The 20,222-nt window shown below is 40.7% G+C and overlaps 1 protein-coding gene across 13 annotated transcripts in view; it reads right to left on the reverse strand.

The window, feature by feature from the left end:
* Window positions 1-20,222, reverse strand: part of NPRL3 (NPR3 like, GATOR1 complex subunit) — a 108,239-nt gene that overhangs the window by 74,800 nt on the left and 13,217 nt on the right. For 4 of the 13 annotated variants that reach the window (XM_050968246.1, XM_050968238.1, XM_050968240.1 and 1 more), the window contains 4 exons: window positions 16,694-16,823; window positions 12,840-12,914; window positions 8,267-8,420; window positions 4,619-4,700 (listed from right to left, as the gene is read on the reverse strand). In XM_050968246.1, the coding sequence (XP_050824203.1) occupies window positions 4,619-4,700; window positions 8,267-8,420; window positions 12,840-12,914; window positions 16,694-16,823 (441 nt within the window). Of the gene's footprint in view, window positions 1-4,618; window positions 4,701-8,266; window positions 8,421-10,698; window positions 10,892-12,839; window positions 12,915-13,527; window positions 13,603-16,693; window positions 16,824-17,957; window positions 18,046-20,222 lie in introns of those variants that run through there. The other 9 variants (XM_050968249.1, XM_050968250.1, XM_050968248.1 and 6 more) reach the window with 7 other exon arrangements.

A 20,222-nucleotide genomic window follows, 5' to 3' on the forward strand; every position in this document is an offset into this window, starting at 1 on the left:
TTGGGGTGGAATAACAATTTTCAAATGTATCTGACTATATGTAATGTTTGCAGAAGTCTGAAACGTCAGCTTTAAACTGAAGCTATGTTGCAGGTTTAGCTAGAGTGCAGCTACTTGCCACCCCATAACACAGCAGAAGTGGAGCAGAACAGGATTCTGTGCAGTGTTGTGCACCATCAAACTCATTAGCTAAGATCTGACCCCAGAATCATTATTACTAGTAATGATTTGAGCAGCAGACACACCACAGCTTTACTCTCAGATCCCAGGCTAAACTTGAAGACCTTATTGTTAGAAAAATCCATTATCTGTAAATTGAGCAAATTTGATATGGAAGCCACTCATACATTCCTCAATCCCACACCCAGTCAACAGCCTTCAAAGAGCATCCAAGTTACACCACAGTACTGCAAACAAACTGGTTTTTCTTGGACTCAAAGGATGAAATTTAAAACACACCTGTTTATCCTGGCTAAGGAAGACCCAGCAGATTCACCCATAATTGACATACATTTGGTACCATGCCATCAAGAATGAACTCTTAAAATACAGCGCAGTCAAAAGGTATTCTGCATATAACATTCACTCACACTATTTACAATGCTCAAAGGAAACATGAAAATAAAAATGGACTGCACAGAACAAAGTATTAGGGGTGGGATCCATGAAAGGACTTAGGCACTGGAACTCAGTCACTGTGCCTAATTTTTAGGTGTCTAGAAAAAAAAACTGATCCACAAAGATGAATTAGATGCCTAGGGTCCCTGAACAATGAACAGGGAGGGACAGACACCTAAGAATGCAATCCACAAAAGCCAACATGCTAGTCGCAAAGCTGCCTAAGTTAGCCAATGGAACATGCCAACAAGAGGGGTGTGTGCTAAGTCCCCACTGTCCAATTTAAAATTCAACACAGGCACTCAGCACTTGTGGAAAATCAGGTCTGAGATGTCCCAAACTAGGCATCCAAAATTGGTAGATACTTTTGAAAATTTTGGCCTTAAATTCTGCATCGCTGTTTCTCCATATGCAAAATAAAGATAATTATAGCTACTCACCTTTTTACAGCACTTCATGTATATAAGTAGAGTGTCCTATAGACATGCTTATTAGACGCTATTCAAAATGTACCCTAGGAAGGGGAGTATAGGATTGTGTTGGTAGCCTTCTCTTTGAAATACAAAGCAGTAGCCATTTGGAGCCTTGAATAAGACGTACCCCTCTTTGCATGTACACTACCTGTTATGTTATTTATAGCTTTTGTACCAAGTATTACCATGCAGAATGGCTGTTACTGTGTTAGTACATTCATGTGGTGATGTCATAGTTCTACTGACCTTGTAGTAGCCTCTTCTACTGAAACATGGAGACCAGTTTGTGTATAAGTAGTTTGTGTATAAGCCTGTCTAGATGACTAGTCAGTGTGCTGCAAGGTGGTCTGTAAATCTACAACATACTAGCTGGCCATGTGGACTTTGTTACTGTGCACTAAAAGAGTATGCTGATCTACTCTGCTTTGAAACACTCCAACCTGCCACACACTAAACTAGCCATCTAGATAAGCCCACTGTCTCAAAACCCATTTGTGGTGTATCGCTTTTGCTCTGTATTCTACCTTGAAATTTCTATAAAGCCTGACTGTCTCATGGGGACATTGGACATTTTGCAAGCCAAAGCTGAAATAAAATGCTAACAGAGACACACCACTCTCATGAAGATTTTCTCTATTTTAGTTCATTCTTGCTCTGGTTGTCACCCTTGCCCTAAAAGAAATCAGTTAGGCTGAAAGTGTGTGGTTGCTCTTGTTGTATGAAAAACCTACCTGGAGAGAGGTGGAAATAGTAGAGCCCCTCTAAATAAACAGATAATATTTTCTTGTTCAAAACCTCTAGGTGGTGGACTGGTGTAAACTGCAGCTGCAGTTTAAACTATGGCAAAACAGTCCGTTCCGTTACCTAAATTTGGACTAGTGGGAAGGTTTAGGTTTTACGATGGGTGCATATTTGAGCTTAGAAGTGAGCCATATCTGAGGTATTCTGGCATTCAAGTCATTGCTTTTTGTTCGCATTGTAGGCAGAGTTGTGTGGAAAATGTCTGAGGATCCTAAATGCATTAAAATCTTTTAAACTAATCATTAAAAAGCCCTGCTTTCTGAGGTTCTCTTCTACAGCCATTAGGAAATCATGGGAACTAGTGGTATAACTACCTGTAATCACGACAGCCCACATCATTTATACTGAAATTTAAAAGATAGGAGCATTCAATGCATTTTGAGCAGTGACAAAGGTTCAGATATGTATACCTCTCATGACACAGAATGAAGCACTAGGGATATGTCAGACCTGACTTAAATACTCTAGTGCCATCAAGTGGGGAGCGCCTTGTAGGAAAATACTTTGAAACAATCGCATCCTCCTCAGCTACAGCACCACAACTCCAATTAAAGTCAACTCAGAGGTTTGGCAGTGCTGAAAATCAGGTCCAAGATGTTTCAAATTGGGCATCCAAAAATCAGTGGATGTTTCTGACTTGCTTGAGTGACTTGCCTAAGTGAGTCACTGGCAGAACCTAGTTCACAGAAACAGAACCTAGTTCACAACCCCATGTGCCCCATATACTGCACCATGGGGCTTCCCAGGAGGGAAACTACCAGAAATTTATACAAAATTAAGATAATTGGCTACTATCAAGATTTATAGCTATTTAATTGTTTTGCACACCTCAGACTAATCAAACAGATATAAATCATATATGTTGTAAACAACTCTAATTGTACAGTTATGCCAATACAATGCCACAAAAATCAGACTCTAAAGATATAAAGCAAACAGCACTTGGTGAGGAAACCATCAAACAAAGTTCATTCCAGCTTTTAACTGGGATAGTCTCTAGCAACGCCTTCAAATCAGAAATAAGCTAGGTAAAATAATTAAAGACAAGCAATGTTCCATGTCAACATGAAATAATGTGGAAGAAGTTTCCACTACAGCATGGATGAGGGCTTGGGGGTAGTGGCCTACTCCCCCAGATAGACCTTCCTGCCCCAGTACACTATCTCAATGGATGGCAGCTGCTAGTACATAGGTAAAATTGCGTGGGCACCACTGCTATGTATTTTCTGTCCTTACCATGAGTTTTGGTCCTAGAATCAAAATTCTCTGTGACTGTTCTCAGCCACTAGATGTCACTGTATTACTGGGCAGACCCCACAGTCTATCATCCACTGGCAACTTTAGTGAGTCACAAATAAACAGACCAGAAGGAAGACAGAAAAACAAGAAGTGGGTGAGAGTTTGGTATTCAAAATCCAGGCCAGGAAAAATGTTTTCAAATAAAACTCAGAGTATGTTTTACAGGATTCACATCAAATCCAGATTCTGCAGCTTCTTTCAAAGGGGCCTGAATTTCTTCCAGAAGCTTAAAGATCAAAAGCAATTAACACAGAAAATTGTTAATCACTCCTATCTAAAATGCTTCTCTGGCCCCAATTACAGTAGTATCTAATTATCTGTCTTTAATATATTTATCCTCACAACAACCCTGTGAGGTAGAAAAGTGCTACTACTCCTTTTCTGTAGATGGGGAACTTTAGATCCATAGAGATGAAGCGACTTAACTAAAGTCACCCAGGGAGTCTGTGGCAAAGCAAGGAATTGAAGCCTGGCCCCTAAACACTGAATCAACCTTCCTGCTCTACTTATCTGCCAAGACCCCCAGTTCAGGGTTCTGTCTCCCCCTGTTGTGGTAGCTATTGTCACCAACACATGCTAGTGCCCCAAATGCAGCCCTTAGCTCTGCATTAAGGGGTGAGCTATGCCATGATTGTCACAGCAGAAAAACACAGAGGCTGGAATTTTTTGAGAGGAGCCCAAGGGAGACAGGTGCCCTGCTTCCATTGAGATTCAGTGGGAATTGGGCTTCTAACTCCTTTAGGCATCTTTGATATCCCAGCCAGAACAATTAACTGGTCAGGCTTTGACAGGCTGCAGTTTATACGATGCTAATGGCCTCATTCATTCAGGCTTCCATGCATGCAAAGTGTAACCAAATGACGTGGGGGCAACCTGTGGAACTGCGAACTACGATCCATGGGGCAGTGCATAACATTGTATGTTTGGGGCGCTTGCTGGGAGAGTTGCTGCTCAAAATGCTGCTGACAGGATACTCTGCAAATAAGTTGTCATTAGGCCTCTTGCCAGCCAAGGAAAGAGTAGCACAATTCTTATAGCCATGACAAAGACTTCTATCAAACCTCAAAGAAGATAATCCCTGGGATATCCTACTGGAGAGACCAAAATAGCAACTTGGTCTCCATAATATTTCTGATTTACTCCAACAGATAACTCCATATTGCTATAAATCTCCACTTGGTTTAACTTCAAAGCCCAAAGGGCCACTCACTTTCTGGGCTCTATACTTGTTCATGTTCACTGACTTGGATGAGACTGAAACAAATGCAATACAAAAAATAGAGGCAAACCTCCTCTCTGAACTGGTGTCTCCAGTAATCACTAATGGGAAGAGACACATAAAATCAGATGAGCTAGTGATAATATACAGTGAAAGACTTTTCACTAAGAAGCAGAATAGCATAGGCTATCAGGAGGATTCCTCTTACCTGTCATAAGCCTCTTTGAGGTCTCTGGCCAGCTTGCACTTGGGTAGAATGTGATGGAAAGGTGATTGTGGACCTTCTGCTGCTATGGAAAGATTAAAACAAGAAAGCATTCAATTGTTTTCAAAGCAGAGAAACCTTGCTTTCAGACAGTCATCTGAATTTTGCACAATTGTAATAGCAGATTCTGTGGAAAGATTAGACAGTGACAGATTCAAGTCTGTTTAATCCACATTCACCTTTCACAGTGGTTGTTTTTTAATTAAGCAACAATAATATGAACTTATTTTTGAATCGCATGAATCCCAACTTTATGTAACATGGACATCTTCACTAATCTGAGGAGCAACTACTTCTTTATGTTTTTACTTCTAAATTTTAGTTTTTAATGCTTGTAGCAGGACAATACATGTTGTGCCCCTGTGAAAGTAAAGCCAGGTGCATACACACCTAAGAGGTTAATGCTGGTTTATTAGTAATGCTCCAGAAATTCACTCCATACTTTAACTATAACAGCTCATGCAACTGGCTCACTCTCAACAGGACTGAGATTCTTAGGTTATTACACAGCAAGTAACACTTTCAAAAGTGCCTACATTCCACTGACTTTCAATGAGACCACAGGCTCCTAAGTGTCTAAGTCACTTTTGAAAATGAGACTGTGACAACATGGCCAATGTAGTATGGTGTGTCCTGCGCTTTTCTTGGTGTGGGGCTAAGATGCCAACTCTTGCCCTTGCTCTTGGGGCACCAAGGGCCCCACTAGTGGCCCAGGAAGGTGGTAAAGGAGGGAAGCAGGGGAGGGGTCTGGGTTTGCTCCTTACTCTGAACCCCAGCTCCTCTCAACCCCTGCGGGTTCTAACCCTCTTCCCCCTTGGGTAGAGTACCTTTGGTCCTTAAACACTGGGCAGGATCTCACTTACTCTGGTCTTCTGATCTTCCAAGTCTCACAGCACACCTCCAAGCTCCAGTCCTCTCTCCTTCCTCCTTCTCCCCTGATTGCCTGAAGCAGGGGGGTTTATTAGGTTGCTAACAGGGCCTTAATTGACTACAGGTGCTCCAAATAACCTGTGGCAACCCTCCCTAGTCTACAGGGAACCGCACCTTAATTAGCCTAGGGCAGGGGTTGGCAATCTTTCAGAAGTGGTGTGCCAAGTCTTCATTTATTCACTCTAATTTAAGGTTTTGTGTGCCAGTAATACATTTTAATGTTTTTAGAAGGTCTCTTTCTAGAAGTCTATAATATATAACTAAGCTATTGTTGTATGTAAAGTAAATAAGGTTTTTAAAATGTTTAAGAAGCTTCATTTAAAATTAAACTAAAATGCAGAACTCCCCAGACCGGTGGCCAGGACCCAGGCAGTGTGAGTGCCACTGAAAATCAGCTTGTGTGCTGCCTTCGGCACACATGCCATAGGTTGCCTACCCCTGGCCTAGGGCTTATATACTTCCCTTTGACCATTCTCCCACTGCTCCCTGGCCCTTCTGCATCACAGAGGCATAGGTGCTTTTAAAAAATTTACTGAGTGACCTTAAAAAGGGACACATCTTCACAACAGGTTGAAACAATGCCATGTTACTATCTACACTGGTCATGGAAACTACATGTGAAATAGAAAGATCCCTCTTGAGGATGGCTAGAGGGTTTGGCATACAGGATCACAGAATGGGAAACCTGGATTTGAGATTACTCGAGGGCTTTCACACGTCTGGATAGCAAATGCACCAGAGGGCAAAGCTGTACCACTTGTACTCCCTCCCTAGTGAATGACAGGAGCGGAGCTAGTCACAAAAGCTGCTGAGCTATTTCACCTGTAGAGCAGGGATCTCTATGCAACACAGGTGACCTCAAAGATGATAAGATAAAGTGGAGTCAAACGCAGTCAGAATGATAAAAGCCACAGAACCCCATTCACAGAGTGCCCTTTGTTTATACTCAGAAGAACAGCTACACCAAGATATCTGGGGATACCAGGAAAGCTGTCTCAGATAAATACTTTAGTCTCCTGCAACCTGCAGTTTTCACTGTTTTATTTGTGTTTCAAAAATATCAGACTAAAACTAAAGCTCCTTTGCAAATGCCAACTGTGGGCTCTGACAGACTGCTTAGTGTTCGTTAGAGGCTTTACCAGCTATGTCAACCATGATAGCTTACTTCAGCTGCAGTTCATGCAGTCACCACCGGATTTTAATTCTCTTCATCTGAATCCAAACCTCACCTTGCATAGGAATCATGACAAAGAATCATGCACAAGCTCTGGCTGTAGGCAAAGCCACATCGTGCAAACACATGCTCCAATGCTGAGATCTTGCTGCATTATGATTGGGCTTTCAGCATTAGCATTTTCAGCAACATTTTATACTGAGTTTATAACTACATGCCACAAAATGGCAATAATAAACCCCTCCAGAAAAGAGTGACAGACCTCTTCTCAGCTCTGCAAGGAAACATCTTCCTTTAAACACACAAAAGGGTTTGGGTTTTGTTTTCTTAAAAGACAAATGAACAAAACAAAAATGACAAGCACAAGAAATTCTGAAGTAAGAGAGCTCTTTCAAAAGGTCAGATACACATGGGAGTCTTGAGCAGGAATTACAGAGAAAGGAACCATAACAGTGCCTCAAGGTCTTGAGATTAGACTAGGTCACCTCAGGGACTATAAGGGGAAGGGAAAAGCAGAGAGAAGGCCTGAAAAGGCCCTTGTGTCCAACTGAATCATACCGTATGCAGCATTGTTGTAGCCATGTCAGTCCCAGGATATTAGAGAGACAAGGTGGGTGAGGTTTAAAAAAGAGCTCTGCATAAGCTTGAAAGCTTGACTCTGACCAACAGAAGTTGGTCCAATAAAAGATATCACCTCATCTACCTTGTCTCTCTGATTGAATCACAGTGAGAATCAGAAAGACTATTATAGCAAAAGGTCTCTGTGGGTTTTCCAGTACAAACCCTACTTTGTGGGAATACGCACTTGGGCTCATACTACCACAGCTCAGGAGCAGGGTTTCATTGGCTGCTGGGTTAGTAACTGGCACATAATATTGTAGCTGACTTCAAGCATACCACCATCCTCCAAAAATGAAAGCACCTCGCTCAAAGATTTGTCCCATTTTTTTATTTGGTTTTAACAATAGGATCCAATTATTGTAATAAATTATATAAACTTTAAAGGATAACATTTTACACTGTTGCAGTATTCCTTTTTTAAAAAACTCCATTCTAAAACTGGAACTAGTCTCATTCTTTCTTGCTCGTTTGTTTAAATGCACTATAAACTAGCAATTACATTCTGCGTAACTCCTCTCAAGCAGAACCTGGAAGTTATGCCAAGCAGTAAACAGACAGCCTTTATACATGTACAAAAATGGACTTAGATGAGAACCTGACTTTGCCCATGACCCCAAATCAGGTTGGAAACTCAATGCTCCAGATGTGAAAGGTTTGCTCACTAAGTCACTTTGTTACCCAGCTTCCTGCATTCCTGCTACTACCTAGCTGTTACTAGACATATGTACACCACCAATATTCTCGAACCATGGTAAACTGCACTTAAGTGGACTATTTATTAAATTGGCCAGTAATTGACTGACTATCCCATGTTGAAAGTTCCCTTCAGTAAATAAGCTCCCCATTACCCTGAGCTCAGAACTCACTTTCTGACATGGCAGACACTTCATCCTGAATGGCTAGGATCAGCTTGGCCTCTCTGGTCAGGTACTGACAACGACGTTCCTCATGTTGTAGAACTATGGCAATTCGACGAGAGAGGTTGTGTAAACAGTTGATCACCGACGGATCTGCGTTGGCCTACAGGCAATACAGGAACAGACCTGGTCATTAATTCAGTAGCTATCAAACATATGAAACCAGACTCAACATGAGTGTTGCACTGTTTGACAAATTATTTTTAAAATTTTCATTAAAGATAATGAATTATCTTTAATAGTTAGGTTGGAGGTCAGCCTCCCTGGCAATTGTTAAAAGAAAGATTTCCCTGGCTCACACAGTAGTAAAGCTGAAGGACAGAGATTCGTAACTAAAGCAAGTCAAACACACGTAACTAGGCCAAGTAGTAGTCATGAAAACAATGAGGAGGGATCTCCAAGTTGGCATGTACAAAACTAACATAACCTAAGGCACGATTACTCATTTTACTTGTGTATCTTCCCATTCGTTACTGGACTTTTTACTAAAAGAAAGATTAATGCTCTGACGGTCTGTTCTGTAGAGGGAAACTTCAGATTACTGAAAAATTTAAAATATCAATACATTCTAATACAAAAACACTGGAAGTACAAGGATGATATAGCTTTTACCACACGCCAAACTCTCCAAACTGGAGCACTGGTGTTTTACTCATTTTTGTCAAACCTTTGGTAGCTTATTTACACCGACTGCAAAATCACACAGCCACCATTATCTTAATTCTCTTCACCTGAATCAAAGCCTAATCATACACAGGAATAGGGACAAAGAATCATGCAAATACTCTGACATTAGGTAGAGCTACATAGTGAAAACACATGCCCCAATATTCAGACCTTACGCATTATGACTGGCCTTTTGGCATTAACATTTTCAACATTTTATGCTAATCATTAGAGAACTAATAAGGTACTATGACATTTTTAATCCCAAAGAAAATGAAATTGGATTTAGGTTTCCACACTTCTAAAAAATATTGCTTATTTAAAACATTCCATTTCTAGGTGTCCCTCTAGAATGAAAGTGCTGCAAAGCCTATCGATCACAGACAGCTGATAAGGTGGGGCTCACAGGCTCTAAGCCATGAAGGGTGCAGTAAGCAGCTGTTTTATGTCTGTTAAGACATTTAAAGGAATTTAAGGTTTAGGCAGCAGATAACCTGACATCTAAACTAGAAAACCATGAGTCAACATTTTTACAGGCCAACATTTTTCCTGAGTCACAACACGTTGGTAGGGCTGAAACTTAGCACAGCAGGATCACTGCTGATTATAACATTTGGGTCTTAGCCTGTTCTGTCTGTCTGCTGCAGATGGACTCATCGTTATCTTAGAGTACCTCCACCCTCAACTTGGAGAAGTCATCTGCAGAAGTAACTCTATGTTAGCAAAATTCCATTTGCTTTACATGCAGTATGTTCCACAGACAGTTCTTTACGAAGAGAATGTCATTTTGGTAAATATAGTGCAGTGCTGCTTAAGAGGATGGCAAAGTAAACTCCAACTGAATTACAAAGCCAGAATTTCTGCTTTTGTTCCCTGTAAGATGGCCATTAGAAATTAGATTCTAGAGAAATACAAGCTACACCAAAGTCGATGGCTTCACTGCAAATCACCAAGTTGCCGCACAGAGCATGTGAATGAATAAGTAATGTTTTCAACACAAAACACCTTCAGAATGATGTTTATATGTTTTAGATTTTCTGAATTCAATTCTGGGATAATTCCATCTCTCTATTAACTCTGTGAAACTCAAGCAGAAAACCCTGTCTCCCTAGTGAGGGAGAACTTAGTCATCACAAAAAAGCCAACAGCAAAGGACACATTAGTATAACAGAAAAACTTTTGTTTCACTGACAGTACTTCTAACAACTGCGGAGGGAAGAAGGACGAGTAGGAAGCTCTTCTCCATTTCTGCTTTTGGCCATCATGACCAGGACATGAACTCCAGTCCCAAACAGAAGCTGTATCACAACCAATTGCTTTAAAAAGGCTTATTTCCCCCCAGGTATAACTCCCTTAACCCTTCCGAGAAGGCTTCTTAGCTCACATTTGTGCATTACACACACACAGACATACACAAAACAATGTGCTACCTCTACAGCACTCAGGCTTATGGGTTGGGAAGGGAAAGCCAGAGCTGGGAAATCAAATGCTGATCTCACATATGGCAGCTTTAATGCTAAAGCAATTGTACAGCAATGTTAAAATCAGAATGAGTGGTTCTGAGCAAACCTACTCCCAGAATGCATGGGCTAAATATGGGCCCCGCTGTGTAAATAATTACAATATAGCAAGCTTGACCAGAAGAGAGAGACAAAAATGGTTTTGTGACTTATGAGAGACTCGGTACAAGTCAATAGCCTAATAACTCTACACACTACCTGTCACTTTGAACTCGAGACTGAAGAGCTGTCTGGTGCCTTTCTTCCCCTGGCTCACACGAATAGAAGAGTTCCACTTCGGAGATGTTATCAGGTTCAAGGAAATGGCCCTAAATATTGTCCACTAAGGGGTCCCTGTCTCAAAAACCCTGCAGCATGACTTAGGACTCCAAAGAATGCTGTTCTGAAATGTTCACTACGGGACTTATAAGAGGGCTAGTAATTTTCCTACAGAGATTCAAGGCCCTTCTCCCTCATATCTGGAATTTCTCCTGAATGTGACAAGAAGGGCAAGAACACATTTTGGTCACCAAACCAAACAACACTTTCAGCAAAAGGCCAGGTTCAGATGAAACCACAAACTTCTGATGCAGCAAAAAAGACACAACCAGACTAATTTCAGAAAGCTGCGTTAGGGACAGAAAGGGGACTCCCAAGTCCCATTTCAATCTAAAAATATAAGCCTAAACTTGGTGCTTTGATTCTTGGGATAGGTGCGTTAATTATCCCTCCATTTCTAAGTGTATTTGCTGATTGTCATGTATTAGTCACTGTAAATGACAGAGCCAAGGAAATTTTGCTTTGCCTTTGCTTCAGAATTTGAATTACTCAGTATATGTTATACTTAAGATTGCCAAACAGTTTTCATATATCAGTTTCCACTCACTCCTAAGTTTTGAAAAATTATCCTCATTTTCCATGCTTGGACTATGCCTGATGTGGTTTCTTTTTATTATTGGTTCTACTTTGAGGACAGTTTCTTCAGCTGTTTTTGAGTTCTGTGTGTATGTGGAAAAATTTCACTGCAAAATATAATAGCTACATTCCTACTGATCATTTATTACAAACAGGCATGTGTTCACAGTGGTGTTTAGAAAAGGTCATTCAGAAATTCATTATGGATGTTTAAAAACTGCATCCTGAGTATGCCAAGGAGGGATTATTATTAAATCTGAGAGCACACATTTCTGGAGAGCTGGTCTGCTTACAAGTTCAGGCTGTTTATTGTGTATTCTATAGGTACTCAGACCGTGAACTGAAGCTGAGCACACCTGTGGCCTGGCCAGGCCTCTAGCCCCTTTATTCCCTCGACTCCCTGACAAAGTATGCTTTTTATTGAAAATCACTAGTTCTCATATATATTCAAATTTCCAGGCATACCAAGTGTGCTGAGAACTTCACAGCACACAAGCACAGAGTAGGCTCCTGTGCATCCGTTAAGATTCCTGCCTATGGATTGAAAGGAGCATTCCACCCTCTATTGCCCTGCTAACAAGTGGATCCCCAGTCCACTCCCTTGCTACCTGCATAAAGAAATCAGCATAGCTCTTTAAGTGCACGTGTCTTTGATGTATTTTTAATTCTGTGAAGCATTCAAATACCATGGTAATGAGGACTACAGAAATGTCTATCGCTAAACAGTAAATGCATTAATGACTCCACATTTCAGAGGCAGCAATGCTGTGCCTGGAAGAAACATACCTGTGCCCCTAGCAGTAGGATCTAGGGCTACTCTTTTAAATAATATAACAGTGCTCAATTCTTTGAGGCAGGGAACTTTTCTCTTGTCTGTACATCATCAATAGGTAAACAATAATGCAAGATTACAATTGTACATCATCTTAAAAGTCAGGATACGTAACAGTTGTGGTTTCTACAGCAATATTGCATTGGCCTTGCTGCACCTACATAGTCTTTTGCATTCTTGTGCTTCTTGTTCAACGGATACTTTAACTATGTTATTAAATGTATACCATAAAATATACAGGATGTGCAATAAAGCTGATATCCACTATGAAGCAGGACCTCAACCTTTGCATTTACCTGCAAAAGAATGACAGAAAATGTCCTGAAAATGTCCTGTTGGAAACAATCATGCCCTGGCCCGAGAGACTGGCTGCAAAAGCAGATAGGGCTCTTCCATCTTTTTACTTCTATGATTGCTTGATCTTTCTTTATTTTAACTGCGCATCTTTAGTGTCACGTGCAGTACTGTTTTTACATATTTCAAATTAAGAAAGTCTGGTTTATAGTGAAAGAAGGCAGTGAATGTGTGTTACTGAAATGTTACTGGCATCTGAATCAACAGTCCTTATAAAACAATACAGAATCCATTCTTGGGTAAAAATAGTCCTTACCCTTAAGGCAAATACAACATTAAAGAGAATCATGGTGGGCATCTCTCTCTTTGGTGATGGATCAGTTTTGGATACCTGCAAAACATTATATATATTAAAAAAAAAATCTAATGAGTGAAGGCAGTACTTCAGACAGTTTTCAAATAGCATTGATGCAACTACTAAAGAAAAAAAAAAAAAAGGTCTTGATTTAACAGATCTAGTCTTATTAGGTTAGTTTCCTGTTGCATTTCACCACTGGCTGCCTGTACATGATTCCTGCAAAAGGGACCCACTGTATTTCTACATATAGTTAATTAAATTTATGGAAAATTGATTCTTTTATAACAAGTAAAAGCCTCTAGAAGTCGTCAACCAAACAATCCCAGACCTTCCCTTCCTAAAATGTACTTCACTATATCATGTTTTTAATATTTCCACTTGTCAGAACTGAAGAGAATATGTGTTTTAGAAATGCATATTTTCAAGCACACACATTGTACAGTTCTACAACAAAAGTAGATTTGTCTCCTACATATGGCATTTTGGAAACCTTTTCCCCAAAACCATTCTCATCACAACAAAAGACTTTTGAGATTTAATAAAAAACTATATATGTTTGAAAAAATAAAATCAAGCAAGACAAAAAAAAAAAAAAAAAGTAGAATTCCTTCATTAGGAGCTGTTAAATCTTGATTATTCCACTGACCAGGTGTCTCCACAAGATGGAGTAGGAGATCCAAGCGACATGTCTGTACTCCCAGAGAGCTCCATAATGCTTATGCCTAATCCTCACAAGTATGGAAAACTCTCACTTCCCATGGACTTTGGGCCCCAAGTAATACACAGGGAAACTAACGGGACCATTTATCAGTATTCTTAAAAAACTAGATAAACTACAAGGAAAGAGGAAATCATCTGTTTTCTAAAAGGATCAAATGAGATTCTAGTTAACAGGAGGAGAGAGGGATCACTTTGCACTGCAGTTTTGACAACAAGCCTTGTTATTGGGTTTCTTGGAACTTAAAGGTTCCCACAGGAACCTTTCTTTAAGCACCTTTCAGAGGCCTCAAAACATTTACAAACTTAGGGCCCAATCCTGTTCCCACTGAAGTTAAAGGGAGTGCTGCCACTGACTTCAAAAGGCTGCTGGGTCAGATCTCACAATGTTCTCTAACTAGGAGAGAAAGACAGAAAGTACCTTTACCAATTTAAACTATAGGGAGAGTTTAAAGAGGCAGAATGTCATTAAACAAACAGGTGTCATACCCAGGACACAGGATTAATTACTTTAACTACTGTGAAAAGAATGGCATATGATTTTTAACAACCACAAAAGGCCAGGATCTAACGTGAACAAGAATCTTGCAACAGCACATTGCTCTGACACTGCATTCTGGGCCATAGCTAATGAGTCACAAACACTACTTCTTGTAGTGCCCTGGGTATTAACCCACTGCAGCTTATGAAATCTGATGAGATCCAAGCCAGAAATGTTGTGGATACTTTATAATTTAGAAGTTGTTTATTTACTTTTTATTGAAAGGGATTGGAAGGAAATACCTTTGCCTCTTTCTAATTTTGCAAAAATAAAATTCTAGCTTTAGAACTGAATGACCTAGCAGAGCTAGCTGCCATTTCTGCATCAGTTTAGAACACTGTGTTAATGAATATGCAAAGGTCTTTAGAAGTGATAAAATCTACACAATTGAATAGTTCTATAGAATTTCTATAGAACAAAAAGATGTTTACAGGTCTCAATAACTTTTACTACTACCCAGATGTGATTCTATTCAGAAAAACAGAAAACCAAGATGTTCTTTATGTAACTAGAAAGTGAGTGACTAGAATTTGAGCAGCATTCCATCCCAAATAGGCAACTGCAAATCTGGTACCTTTTCAATTTAATTTTCAGCCATTACACTTACAAATACACTGGGCAATTGACGACTTAATAAACAGGCTCTTTAGTATTAGGCTTGGAAAATGCACAAATCGGATACTATTAAACAACACACAGTGTTCACTCTGGCATATGGTATAATGAACATTAATGCCATTCACTGCATTACATGACATTGTCTTCACTGAATATTCACCCCAGGATCATCTGAGAAAAAAACTGCCAGCAGTATGAGCAGTCACAGCTTAGCAATTTCTAGTGGCATGGATGGGAAGGGTTAAAAGTGATTCTGGAAAAAATAAATGCAAACTGCACCTAGACGTTCCCTCCAAAATACTGCCTCTCAGTTTGCTGTTATACCTCAACGCTAAAGTCATAAGGCCTTGTATGCACTAAAGAACTCTATTTAAAACACGTCACTGCTATGAATATGGGTTCAACTCCACCAGCAATGGCAATGTTGGGAGTCATACCACGCATGGGCTGCAAGTGTTCTGAGCACAGTAGGGTAACATTTTTAAAAGCACCTAGATGGCTTAGGAACCTACATTCCATTTTCAAATGTGATGTCGGCATTTAGGAACCTAAGGTCTCATTGACTTGTAAGTTTCTAATAGGGTTAGTGAGATGTAGGCTCCTGAGAGCTGAGATCACTTTAGAAAATGGAAATTAGACTCCCAAGCCACTTATGCACTTTTGAAAGGTTTACCCAATGGTCTCTCACCTTAGTCAGGGTAAATCTATTAAACATAGTGCTTCAACTAAAAGCAGTAGCCACAGATTGCCTGCATGTTTTATGCTAATTCCCCCACCATTACTAATGCTGGTGAAGAATAACCAGTTAGTGACAATAGGAAATTTTTGAAAGCCACATTAATCTAGTAAATCTAATGTAAACAAGACACAGACACTAAGAAAAGGATAGACTGTTGCTGATCACATAAATTCCCAGAGTCCAATTCACTTTTAGGCACTATTAGTGAGATCATAAAATGGGACAGGGAAAGTGCAAATCCTTCCCCAGACTCATGCAGAAGCCCTTTCCATGGCCCATGTAGCTGAACGTCTACTCCATTTCAGCATGAAACACTTCTAAGTTGAGATGTTAATTCATAAGTGCCTATATGGCCTTGCTGACCCTGGGAAATTTCACCACCCCTTACCCCAAAAACAAAACAAATGTTCTAAACCAGTGGTTCTCAACCAGGGGTCCGTGAGCTGATTTCAGGGGGTCCGCCAAGCAGGGCTAGCTTTAGATTCGCTCAGGCCCATGGCAGAAAGCCAAAGCCCTGCCACACAGGGCTGAAGCCCAGGGCCCTGCCACCTGGGGCTGAAGCCAAAGCCTGAGCAATATAGCTTTGCAGGGGTCCCTGTGGTACGTGGCCCCAGGCAGTTCCCCTCCTTGCTACTCCCTAACTCTGGCCCTGGCTTTTATATGCAGAAACAATTATTGTAGCACAGGTGGGCATGGGGTTTTTATAGCATGCTGGGGGACCTCAGAAAGAAAGAGCTTGAGAACCCATTCTAAAACCATATCCTGACGAACCAGCTTTAGGGCGGGAGCCACAGAGTTGACACGGCTCAGGTGGCTTCCAGAATTTTGACTATTATGTTTCGTTAAACTTGCCAAAAAGCCAATTTAACTAGCACAGTGGTAAACACAGATATGGTCCACTGGAGCCACATTGTCACTAGGGTTTCTATTTAATATTAACACTGATTCAGTTGCACCTGTGTTTGAGCCACTGGGAAGATTTTGTGAAAAATTTCCAAAGTAGACACAACATATTTGGCATTAACATCAGCAAATAAGCAAAGACAAAAGCTCTCAAAAACCACAGGCATAAAACAGAGTTTCAAAGCAATGCTGTACATTTTGAATTCCAAATTTCATAACTCTTTTGCTGTTCTGTCCATATCAGTTCTCAGGAGAAAAATGTTTCCCAGTGCCTCAGCAGCTCTCTTACCGTACCTGCCCAAGGGCATGCTGCAGCAAGGTAGGATGGCCAACAAAACGGACATTATCAATCTTCAGCTCAAATTTTTTGCCACACATATCTGATTTGGTAGCTAAAATTGTTGCCAGGATGACATCTGAAAATCTTCAAAAGTAGAAACAAGTTATTATGATAACCAAAAAACCCACACCCTAAAAATATTCCCCAAACTGAAATACAGATTTATTTCATTTGTGTGAGCTTTAAGAGGGTTTTAAATTACATATTTAAACTGGAACACCTTGAATGCACCCAATTATGAAAATTAATCATTCCATAAGATTATGTCTCTCCGATCACCAGAATAATAAAATGAGAAACATCAAAAGCAAAGAATGAAGGTTCATGCTTATTCAATTACATGCTCTGGGAAAGATTAGATGTCATCTACTTTCAAAAAGATAAAACCCGCTCAAGTTAGTCATTGCCTGGATTTAGCTGCAGGTTAATGAACTGACTAAGCAGGTAGACATCAAAATAATCTTCACTCAAACAGACAAGGATCTTTAACTACCCAAGTGTGTGTGTTGCTGGATTTTAAGAAAAATCTTCTTCCCACTGTGTCTCTCATCTCTTCTAAATCCAGTAAAGATTCAAATGTATTGCCATGAGAGAGAGACTGAGATCAACAGACCACTGGTGGTCTGCAGACAGCTGGCTGGTCACATGGTACTGGCTCTCCCCATCCCAGCTATTCAATTGCATTAAAAGAAGGAACAATACAGTACACCCTTTCCTAATAAAACTTCTCAATGTAAACAATTGCTGCTGTTGGCACTGGAATCTAATGGTACTCTGCGTGGGGAAGACGTGGTCCATGAATGTGGGGGCAAGTGTCCACAAGAGAATCTCACTGTAAAGGCATGATGTTCATCATGAAAAAGTCTGAAAACCCCTGCCATAAAAAGCCATTAGAAGGAACCCCTCTGCAACTCCATTGACAGTGCTGTGGGTGATCTTACACCATTCTAATCTATTTAGGTTCTTGTATCGTATCTATTACCATGTTGTCTGAGACAGAGCTCAAAGCATAGTAAAACAGATTTCATTTTGCAATTGTAGGAAACTTAACTGAGGAGCAAAGAGACTGTACAAACTTTATTGTTTTATTACTGTATAGTCTTTTCTCAACTGCCCTCTTTGAAGCGGCCCAGCTGCAACCAAAGTGAAAAAATTTAAACTAACCCTCTGGGGAGAGTTTAACAAAATTAACTGAGATATTTAAGTTCCTGTACTTACATCTGCTTGTGTGTGCGTGCACATGTCCCCCCAACCCCCTTCCCAATGCAAGTATCCCAGATAACGCTGTTATGGAAAAGGGCGGACCACGGGTGTGTGCTGCACTCCCTTTATCTCTTGTCAGCAAATGAGCCCTTATTGCTCAAGGAAGCTACTCATTTAAGAAAGCTTTCTAGTCTAGTTTTGGTGAGTTATTAAAGGAATTAAGAGAAAAATTTACAGCCATACAATATACACACATTCACCCATGCACAGGCAGCTGTATTGCCTTTCAGTTAGCACGCTGATCATTTCTTTTTATTAGTATGCAGAATATTCCTGGTTTTATTGAAGGTCTATGCTGACCCAATGGCTCCGGCTATGAGATTTGGGAGTACCCTTGCACTGCTGGACATTAGGTGTGCTAGTGTCATGATGGCCCTTGCACTTCTGGAGGGAGCAAGCGTGCACTGCATTTTCAACCCCATAACTGCTCATCACAGACAGTATTGCAGCTTACAGGAGACAGTTTCCTACTGAATGCAGCTAGGATATGGGCATAAAGAGAGGGATTAATTCAGGTGCCTCAAAGCCAACTGAACCATCATTTCATGGCTAGTGCACCTACCAGTATGTTCAACTACACATATGAATTCAATAAGGAAAAAACTGTAGTTTCCTTAAACTGACTAGAACGAGCTTCCCCGAAAACAGTTTCTGTTAAAAACAAACACAAGGTTACACCTCCAGGTGCCCATTTGTGAAAAAACTCCTGCATCACTAGTCTGTGTTAATTAGGTGGCTCACACTGGACTGGGGAGAATCTTAAGGTGGCCTGGCCCACAAGGGATGGCAAATTTGGGAGCAGAAAGCACTAGGTGCGGATGAGTGGGAATTTTTTCTATCTGTCCTTGGAGAGAGAAGTCTTGACTGTAGGGCCCCGACCCATTATACTGGCTTTTGCCACTTCAAGATTAAAATACAACAACATGCTCAACATGGGTCTACACAACCAGGCCATTCAGACGGTAAAGTTGGTGCAGAATACACTGTAATCTGCACTGGCTTCTACTTGGCTTCCAGGTGGAGGTCAAGCACCTGGTTTCAACTATAAAGCCCTCAATGGTTTGCAACTGCCTACCCAAGAGACAACTCTTTCTCTGTCTGAGAGACTATAACTGATGTGATCAGCTGAAGCACCTGAGATACACAGCCCTCTGGTTCCACGGAGAGGAGTCTGGTATTGTAGCAGGGCCTCTTCAAGGGAATGAGGGGTCTTTGACTCTGGATCCCACTCCACCTTAGTCACACAAACTGGATTTGTTAACCTGATGACACACTGCATAGCTAATCTATTTCCTTGGGCTTTTACAGAGAAAGTGGGCTGAGGGGTTTATCAGTTTTTATTATTCCAGCCTGGACTGGTTTGTATGAACAACACAGTGGGCTTCAGATCCAGGACTAGAGCTCCAAAGTGCTATAATTACTATTTATATTAACATTTTTGGAATTTTATTGATTTTGTAAAGTCAATGGGGATTGAAACTTCAGCTTCAGACAAAACTTTAGGGCTCTGTCAGTTGATGAGATTCCACTCCTAGGCAATGACAGATCCAGTAGTTGTGCAACCATGTAAAGCCCTGTGATTTCTGAAGGGGAGCAAACCCTTATTGTACCAGGGCACAGAACAAGCAGGATCGAACCATAGAAACCAAAGGCCTTGGCTAGAGTAGGTTTTGGGATTTTTTTAAACCAGAAATCTCTCATAACTGCTACCACCAGTTCAACTCCATCAGTGGTATCAACAGTAGACAATAGAGCAGTTAATGCTGGGAGCAGTAACATTAGCTGGTTGCCACTATTGCTATCACCTGTGGAACTGAACCAGTGGTAGCAACAGTAGTTTTATTTTTAATTTTTTTTGGTGGAGTGGAAGACACCCTCAAACAGACACAGCCATCTGAGCCCAAGAAGAGATTCTATACCATGATTGACTTATGCCAGGTGTTCAAATGAGTAGGGAGAAAGATTCTTAGCTTTCCTCTGCTATTTTTTGTTCTAGGCAGAAGACAACTGCATACAATACAGCTGCAGCTCTTGAGGGAGCAATCTCAAGTTCCTGTGCATAGTGGCTATGCAGCTAAGAGAGTGCCAGACTATTTTGCATCGCTCCTGCTCTGACTACTTGCAGCTGTCTGTGAGGAGACCTTGGAATTTATTCCCTCTTACTCCAAGCCAGGTTCTTCAGACTCTTTTCCAGCCTCCAGATATTATTCTCTTCCAGGT

This window comes from Gopherus flavomarginatus, chromosome 9 (assembly GCF_025201925.1).
Source record: "Gopherus flavomarginatus isolate rGopFla2 chromosome 9, rGopFla2.mat.asm, whole genome shotgun sequence".
Taxonomy (NCBI): Eukaryota; Metazoa; Chordata; order Testudines; family Testudinidae; genus Gopherus; species Gopherus flavomarginatus.